General features: G+C 34.1%; 1 protein-coding gene across 1 annotated transcript in view; it reads right to left on the reverse strand.

Moving 5' to 3' along the window:
• The window catches only part of Uba3 (ubiquitin like modifier activating enzyme 3), a 21,871-nt gene that overhangs the window by 10,870 nt on the left and 1,362 nt on the right, over nucleotides 1-9,639 (reverse strand). The window contains exons 2-4 of the mRNA XM_010635920.3: nucleotides 9,289-9,369; nucleotides 7,140-7,222; nucleotides 3,564-3,644 (exon numbers count right to left, since the gene is read on the reverse strand). Of these exons, the coding sequence (XP_010634222.1) occupies nucleotides 3,564-3,644; nucleotides 7,140-7,222; nucleotides 9,289-9,369 (245 nt within the window). The remainder of the gene's footprint in view (nucleotides 1-3,563; nucleotides 3,645-7,139; nucleotides 7,223-9,288; nucleotides 9,370-9,639) is intronic.

A 9,639-nucleotide genomic window follows, 5' to 3' on the forward strand; every position in this document is an offset into this window, starting at 1 on the left:
TCCTGCCTCAGCCTCCTGAGTGCTGGGATTATAGGCGTGCACCACCACGCCCAGCACTCATAACCTTGTAACAGTATGTATGAGTAAAAATTGTTTTAATTTTTCTAATGGGACTATTTCGGTAGTACAAATTATACTGCTTCTCTAAAATCAAGATAATCCATATATTTTTCAAGCAATAAAAAGAAGAAAAATACATAATATACTTGCTCTACATTTTTCATTTTCATCTACAAAGCTATGAAGAATAAATTTAATTCTATCACTCATTCAGACCACTATTCCTTTTGAACACTAGGCAAGCAGAAAACTATTCATAGCTAGATTGAGATTTTTTTTTTTAAGTTAACAAAATAAGCAATAATACTAGGTAAGCAGGAACTTAATCAAAGATAGACACTGAAGAAGAGGTACAGGGATGGCCATAGGAAGAAACTAAGAAATCCCACATCCTGGGTAGCTTTCCAGGCCTAAACAATAGGAATAGAGAGAGTAAGAATATTCTCCCTACCTTTCTTACATAGCTCTGTATTTTCATCTTAAAACTTCTATTTCTGAGATAATATATTCTCATAGGAAGTTGCAAACACTACAGAAAGACCCATGATTACAACTTACATCTGGTGTACACTTAACTTACTTGGACAACAAAACCATGTGTTGGTACAGTGTGTGCACAGTTCTCATTTAAACACGTATTTGTGTTGGGATACACAACTGTGGTATCACCACAAAAACTCCCTTTGGTGTACCTCTTTATAGGAACACCAAGCCTCAACCCCAGGACCAATCACTAACCTGTTTCCAGTTCTCTAACTGTGCTATTCTAAGAATGCTACTCAGGGCCAGGGGTTTAGCTCAGTGGTACCTGCCTGGCAAGCACAGATTCTGAGTTTGATCGCCAGTACCACAAAAAAAGTTGTATTAGTATTTGCCCTACTTACTATTTTTTCATTCTTGAGCATAATGCCCAGGAGATTGATTCTAGTTGGTACATGCTTTATGAGTTATTCCATTTTATTGCTCGGTAATATTCCAAACCGTGGATATACTACCTACTGTTTAATAATTTGCCTATTAAGGAAAGTTCTGTTTCCATTTTGGGTACTACAAATAAAACTACAAACATTAGTGTACATGTTTTTATGCAGATCTAAGTGTTCGTTTCTCTGAGACAAGTGTCAAGAAGTGAAACTACTGGGCGGTATATAATTAGATTTTTTAGAAATAGCCGAATTTTTCTAGATGGTTATCCCATTTTAATTTCCTTCAGCAAAATATGATCTTTTTCTTCTATATCTTTGTAAGCATTAGTTATTACTATTTGTTTTTTTAATTTTAGACTAATAGGTATTTAGCAGTATTCCACTGTGGTCTTACTTTGACAATGAACATCATTTCATGGGTCTTTTGCCATCTCTCTAGTAAAATATTCCTTCATATCTTTTGTCCACTTTAAAACTGGACTATATTTCTACGACTGGATTGGAAGTCTTATACATACACTTGGTCCTCCTCATCAGTGGGTTCTACATGTATGGGTTCAATCAACTTTAGCTCAAAAATAATTTTTTAAAAATTGTGTCTAGCTGGATGTGATGGTGTAAGTAAGCACTACAATCCCAGCACTCGGGAGGCTGAGGTAGGGGATTAGAAGGCCAAGCCCAGCTGGGGTAACTCAGTAGACCCTGTCTCAATATTAAAAAGTTTAAAAAGGACTCAGAACACAGCTCAGTGCAAAGGCCCTGAGTTCCATTCGTGGTACAGGAAAAAAAAAATTTCATGTAGTCAGGCATGGTGGTAGATGCCTATAATCCCAGCAATGAGGCAGGAGGATTAGGAATTCAATACAAGCCTATGCTACATAGTGAGTAGGAGAATAGGCTGAGCTCTGTAGGAAGACTGTTACCTTAAAAATTCATAAGAAAAACAAATTGCATCTCTACTGAACATGCACAAAATTGTTTTGTCATTCCTTAAAGAACATAGTACAAGAACTACTTTCATAAAATTTACATTGTATTCAGTGTAAGTAATCTAGAGATTATTTAAATGTATAAAGGAAGAAGTGTGCAGGTTATAAACAACTACAGTGCCATTTTCATCAGGGACTCAAGCATCCAGGGAATTTGGTATCCTCAGAAAGTCCTGGAATGACCCCCCACCCCCACCCCCATGGCTACTGAAGGGAACTGCATTCTAGATGAGTCCTTTGTTACCTGACGCACAGGAATTTATTTTCTTCCCATAAATGGGTATTTCACAGAGTACAAGTTTTTAGTTTTGATGAAATCGAGTTTATCACTTGTTTTCTTATGAATCAAGCTTTTGACAGTTTGAAGAACACTTCATCAAACCATGGGTTTCCATTTTTCTAGTTTTATGAGCTATATGTTGCTTTTTATGCAAGACGTGAGGTTCAAGTCAAGATTCATCCTTTTAAATCTAAAACATTCAACTGCTCAGCATAGTTTGTGGAAAAGTCTAGCCTTCCTCCAGTGAATGTTTTTTATGCCTTTCCAAAACCCAACTGGCGCCATACAGTACTTGTACTGAACCATTTCTGGCTTCTCTGTTCTGTTCTATCAATCTGTGTGTGGCTCTTTTCCTCTGATATTTCCATAGTCTTGCTACATAAGAAATTTACAAATTTGATAATGATCCCTTCTACTGTTTTTTTTTTTTTGGTACTGGGCATCAAACTTCTGATCTTGTGCCTGCGAGACAGGCGTGGTGCCACTGAGCTAAATCCTTGGCCCTCACATGCATATATTTTGGGGAACAAAAGACATCATTAGCATATTTAATATTCTAATCCTTAAACATAGATTCTCTCTTCATAAATTTAGATCTTTGATTTCTTTCATCAGCATTTTGGAGTTTTCAGTACATAAGTGATAATATATTGATATATGATCTATTTTTTCAGATTTGTATCTAAAATTTTTTTGTACTGGTAGTAAATGGTAGCATACCATAAATTTTAGTCTGTAGGCATTCACTACTAGCATATAGAAATACAAGTTGATTTTTATATGCAGACTTTGTATTATAAGAGAATTCTTACGTGGAAATACCATCTTCTGACTATATAAAATATTAAAATTCCCAAAAACAAAAAAATTAAAGTTTCCTACATCTAAATTCACACAATGTGAATACTCTTCATTAAAGTTTTCAGAATAAAAAATATATATACATTACTGTAAAAATAAGTTTTCTTTGACATGCCTTCCATTTGCCTAACAATATATTCATTGTTTACTATCTAGGAAAACATAATTGGATCCAGTCTAGGCACTTATATAGTCTAATAGATATGAAATTTTTACTGAAATTAAGGGTAATAAAGAAAAATAAAAAAGATAATGACAAACACTAAAGCTTAATTTGAAAATCAATGTTAAAAAAAAACTTAACCACCATAGAGAAGACAGAATATAAAACAAAGTTATTAGCAGTCACTTCAGTAATGAAGTTTTTGCTGCTTTTTTTTTTTTGTATTCTCTATTACACATCTCTTTTATAATAAATTTAAAAAGCTTAAGAAAGCTTAAGGATACGGAACAACATTACAATTAGGAATTCTATCATTCAGAAATTCTGCAGCGACTTCAGCCTTAGGTCTTCCAACATCTTTAGGCCTACAGGGAAAAATATTTAAATTATCACTCATAAGCATAGACAATACATATAATTAACTTTCAATTATTAAAAAATCCAATGACTTTACTTATAGAATATTTACAAAGACTAGTATAAAATATTTTATATCAACAATAACTTCAGATGAATTATTATTCAATCCTAGGTGTCAACCTTTGTTTATGGTTTGAATTAACAGGTCTGATTATGTATTTAAGTCAAAGTTTGAACACTGCTGTTTTTCCCAGGCACAACACAATAATGGCATGTTTCCTGGCCATTTCACACTGTGCTATTTCCTGGTGTAAAAATTAGCCCAAACCTACAGCCTTCCAGGTACTGTATTAAGCCTGAATTCCAGAACTTCAAGGTGTCTGTTACTACACAAATCTTGAAAAATCTCTGAAAAATACACAATGAGATTCACTCCAGGGGTAAAAGAACATATTACCTTCTTCTGGTGTGTGCCAATTAGTTATTTCTGGCCCTTTAAAAACCTTTAATCATGTTTATAAAGGAATAACTTTTAAAAAAAAAAATTTTCCTTTTCTCATTCCCAAGTCCCCTACCCTCGCTTTATTTCCATTTTTTCCTTCAATTTTCACTTTTTTTCTTGTCCCTTCCTTTCTCCCTCCTTCCTTGTTCCCCTTCCATTTGAATGCTTTCTTCCCATTTCCCAATATCCATTATACATTTCAGTCCTTTTTGGGGGGTGGGGGGTACTACAAATAAAACTGAGGACCTTAAGCTGGCAAGGCAGGCTTGGTACCACTGAGCTAAATCCCCAGCCAATTCAGTCCTTATTTCCATTTTCAGTTTCTCACAACAGAATAACAACGTGGTATTTAAACATGGGTGTCCATTTATTTCACTTAAGAGTATGCTATCAATGTCCATCCATTTAGCTATAAACGACTATTGCTCATCCTTCTTTATGCCAGAATAGTTCTCCATTGTGCAAAAAAAAAAAAAAACACATACTCATTCACTCGTCCATTGATGGGCATTTGGGCTGATTCCAAGATTTTGCTATTACAAACTGTTCTGCTATAGACATGGCTGAGCATACATTGCTGTGGTGTGATGTTTTTAATTCTTTCAGCAAGACGCCAAGAGGTATAGCTGGGTCATATGAATCCCTAGTTTTAGTTTTTTGAGAAATCTCCACACTGATTATCTCCACTGTGCTTACGTCAGTCTAAACTCCCACCAACAGTGAAGAAGGGTTCCTTCTTCTCCACTGCCCCTCCAGCATTTGTAATTGGTTGATTTCTTGATAGCAGCCATTCTTTCTGGAGTGAGATGGAATCTCACCATTGCTTCAATTTGCATCTCTTGAACATTTTTTCACATATTTATTTGCTTTTTCTAATTATCTACAAAGTGTCTTTTTATTTCAGATGCTCAGTTTTGTATTGGGTCTTTAAATTGGGGGGGATCTGTTTTTTTTTTAGTTCTTTATTCATTCTAGATAAGAGTCCTTTATGAATATCTGGTAAAAAAAATTTTCCACTCTGTGGGTTGTCTCCTCACACTGTTGCTGTGCAAAGAGGTCCCAGTTGTTGATTCTTTGTAGTACTTCTCCTGCAGGCTGGGTCTTGTTTATAAAGTCTTTGCCTACACCTATGGCCCCAAGCGTTCCACCTATTCTCTCTTTTAGCAGATTTAGTGTAAGAAGGAATAATTCTAAAGGCAATATATAAAAGTGCAAATATCATCAGCATTTTTTCTTTCTTTTCTTTTTGAGACTGTGTCTGGTTAGGTAGTTCAGGCTGGCCTTGGACTCACTATGTAACCCAGGCTGTCCTCAAACTTGTGGCGATCCTCCTGCCTCAGCCTCCTTAGTCCTGAGAATACAGGCATGTGCCATCATGCTTGGACATCAATATTTTAAAGAAAATATAAATGCTACACATATTAAGCCTCAAATTATTATTCCTCCATAATAACCAAAGATTTTAATTAAAAGAACACAAACTGCCCCTTCCAATCAGCTCAAGCAGTATTTTTTTCCTAATGTTTCCTAATTCTCTTCACAGAAATCTCTCCTTCATGTCTATAGTATCTCATTACCTTTTCATAACATTGTCTTATCATATACACGCCTGTCATACCCACTAACCTACAAAACACCTGTAAGAAATTTACCATATTTTAATTCTTTATATTCCTTCATATCTATTAATATCAAATAATTTAAATAAATGCAAATAACCCATCAAATGTGCCTGTTAGAAATTATATTTTATTTAAAATTGGAATTTCAAACAAAAACATTTTAACAGGTCAATTTTTCTCTTCTCCACTAAAGCAGTCTTCTTTTGATTCAAATCTCATACAAGTCTTATTCTCACTTTGTCTAATGGGCACAGAATAGCTCTGCTATAATATAGAGTTTGATTTTAGTACAGCCTTCACCTGCTGTACCCACAGGATATGCAAAGAGAATAAAATAGACTTCCACGATTCTTTTAAATTATGTACTTTCTGTGCTTTCACAGTAGGTACCAAAAAAAAAATTCCTGCATGGTTTGTGTGGAGTGTGCTAATGTACCCTTCCCATTGCATTCTAAGAATGTGGCCTTTATACACATTATTCTTACTGGACATGTTGCCCAATTTACTTAACTTTGAAAGCAAGTATTTACCCTAAGGATTTCTCTGAGATTAAATAAGGAAATACAGCCAGGCGTGGTGGCGCATGTCTGTAATCCCAACACTCAGGAAGCTGAGGCAAGAGGATTGCCATGAGTTTAAGACCAGCGTGGGCTACATAGCAAGTTCCAGATCAGTCTCAACTACATAGTGAGACCCTGTCTCAAAAAAACCCAAAAAACAAAAAATAAATAAAAAATAAATAAGGAAATACAGATAGTTTAAAAGTACTTAGAATATCATAAATAGTAAATGTCAACTATTATTATAATCTTTTTTTTTTTTTTTTTTGGAGACAGGGTTTCACTATGTAGTTGAGGCTGCCCTGGAATTCACTATGTAGCCCAGGCTGGTCTGGAACTCACAGAGATCCTCCTGCCTCAGCCATCCGAGTGCTGGGATTACAGGCTTGTGCCACCATACCCGGCTTATCATTATAATCTTTAACCATTTCAGCCATAAATTAAAGGGTACTGCCTGTTTAATCACTTCAGAAGGCCTTTTTTTTTTTTTTAGTACCAGGGATGAACTCAGGACCTGGTGTGGTGCCACTGAGCTAAATCCCCAACCTTCAGTAGGCTTTCTTTAGAACATGCATACACTAAAAATTGTCAGACTGAAAAGGCCCCACAGGAAAAAATATTTATTTTCTTACAAAACTACTTTCACACTAATGCCCAAAGTTTTCTTACAAAATCTTACCTAAAATTGAGTGGCAGTCCTTTTATTATCTCTTTTTAAAATAATCTCTTTTTAAAACATATTCTCAAATGTTTTTAAAAGACATCTTATGTTCAAATGTTTATCAGAGTTTTAAAAAACAAAGAGATAAAACTTACCTAAATAAAAACTGCCTATTTAGATTGGAAACATCTATAGTGTCCATGTCTATGACATGAATCTGTCTAAAACCAGACAATGCCTGTGGGAATAAAAATAATGCGATTAAGCAGAGGTTTCCTCACATTAAGATGCTTTCAATGTAATCCTAAACCTACAAATTCTTGGTAATACTCTGCATAATTTTATTTTATGGCTAAAAAAAGCCTTACAAGGCATACAGAATATACCATTCTTGTAAAGGCCAAAAATGTATAACCACTCAGTTTAAAAAGTCTATCATCAAAAAAGAACAACTCAAAATTTTGATGACTTTTGCACCTGCTGTTCCTTCTGACTTGATTTTCTTCCAGATATCTATATAGCAAATTTTTAATCTCCTTTCTCCTTTTCTTTTTCAGAAACCCTTTCTCTTACTAGTAGAATGCCTGTCTCACATCCTTCTTTTCCTCACAGCTTTATTACCATCTGACATACTATATATTTCGTTTCTTTTTTTGGTATGGGGGATAAAACTTGGGACCTTTCACTTGAAAGGCAGGCAATGGAACCAATGAGCTAAATCCCTGGCCCCATTTGTCTTTTTCTTTCAATTAGAATGTGAATCCCACAAATACAAACATCTGTCTGTATGGTTCAATGTTATATAGTTGTCATCTAAAATGGTGCTGGACATATGAGGGAGAAGGCTCAATAAATAATAGCTCAATCAGTAATGTTAATGTCATAGTTTCCCCTTTCTTTTAGAATGAGCCTTGAGGGGGCTTATAGTCATAATAAAAATTTATCTCTTACATGCTTATGTCTGAAATAAGCAAAGTAACAAGGGATAAAATTGAAAGTCCTAGTTTTTTTGTATATGAGATTACTATTAGTAAAACACAGGACCACTCCTTAAAGTTGCTTGAGGACTAATCCTCAGATTTAATCTTTAACTATTTTACATTTAGAATTAGTATACATCACATTATCAAACAATGGAAAGAGTTAAGCTTTAGAACACTTGTGCATATGAAATGCCTAACAAAACCAGTAACTAAACTCCATCAAACCTTTCTCTAAGAGTTTCTTGTTTTCACATTGCTGGAGTATTTAAGTCCACAACATACTGTAGTTTTGGTGCTCCACCACTGAGTGAGGTATACCAAACATACTACTATTTATTTCATATGAGACTTGTCTCCCCAGTATATCTTTAAATTCACCACACGGTGACCTACAATTCCCACAATCCAGCAGAAGAGTGAACCAAATTTAAGGTTTTGCAACTTCACCAGCAATGACATTAGTGTTTCCTAGCAAGATTAATGCAGCTGTGTTTCTATTTAAACTGGAACTGCCTCAGCCAATTATGTAGGTCCTGGTGGATAACTCGCTTCAGCACTTCCACTTTTCCATACAGCAATGAAAAGCCTGGCCTACAACAGCTGTACATCACCCCTCCTGTTTTTGTTAAACTGACAAAAATTTACAAAAAGCTAAAGTGTGGCTATAAGAAGTTAACTAAAACAATTCATTATATAACAAATTATGGACATAGAAATAGTTTCATGAAAAGTTTAGCGGTTTCTCGTCTTTTGGTTCTACCATGACTAAGGTCATCATCAAAGATTACCATCTTATTAGGTCAAGAATGATCTAATGCTTCAGTAAAAAAAAAAAAAAAAAAAAGAACATGTGTCTGAGAATCAATGACCCAGATCAGATACCAGCCACATAATTGTAATCCAGAAATACTAAGTCATTTCACTTTGCTGAACTTCAGTATGAAATGTATAAAATGACACAACTCCCACCTAGCTGGGCAATTTGGAGAAGGAAAATAAATAATAAAGTACTTTACACTAAATATGAATTATTTGGGTTTTTTTTTTTACTTAACTTCAATGAAATAAACTGAGCACTCTCAAAGAGGAAATAACAAATTTGTTTGGCAAACAGCAGAAAAGAAAGTCCAAAAAGGTCCAAAATTAGTTATCTTATTTACCACAAAGAATTAGTCCTGCTAAACTTGTCTTACAAAGATTTAAAAAAAAATTTAATAATCACAAAAGAAGATTTTTTTCCTAGTATGAAAGAAAAGCAAAAGGGTATATTTATCACAATGTTTTATATATATATACATATATATTTATACATATATATTACCAGGTTTTTCAGGAGCTCACATCCTAAGCCGCCAGCTCCAATGACTAGAACTTTACATGTATCTAACAAAAACTGGAGAGACTGTAAAGAATGGAAAGGCATATTAAAATCTAGGTGATCACCCTAAGTACCATTATAAAACAACAAACTATAAGTTTCCATACAATTATGAAAAATAAAGAATAAAGAGTGTATCTTATATTTGAATGCTTTCAATTTTATGAATTAAACAAATACAGAAATACTAAAATCATAATGATTTGCATCTTAATCTTAATGTTTTTAAACAGACTTTTATTGTACAACTTAAAAGCTTTTTTTTTTTTTTTTTTTTTTTTTTTTTTTTTTTTT

This window comes from Fukomys damarensis, unplaced genomic scaffold, assembly GCF_012274545.1.
Source record: "Fukomys damarensis isolate Sample0158 unplaced genomic scaffold, DMR_v1.0_HiC HiC_scaffold_28, whole genome shotgun sequence".
NCBI lineage: Eukaryota > Metazoa > Chordata > Mammalia > Rodentia > Bathyergidae > Fukomys > Fukomys damarensis.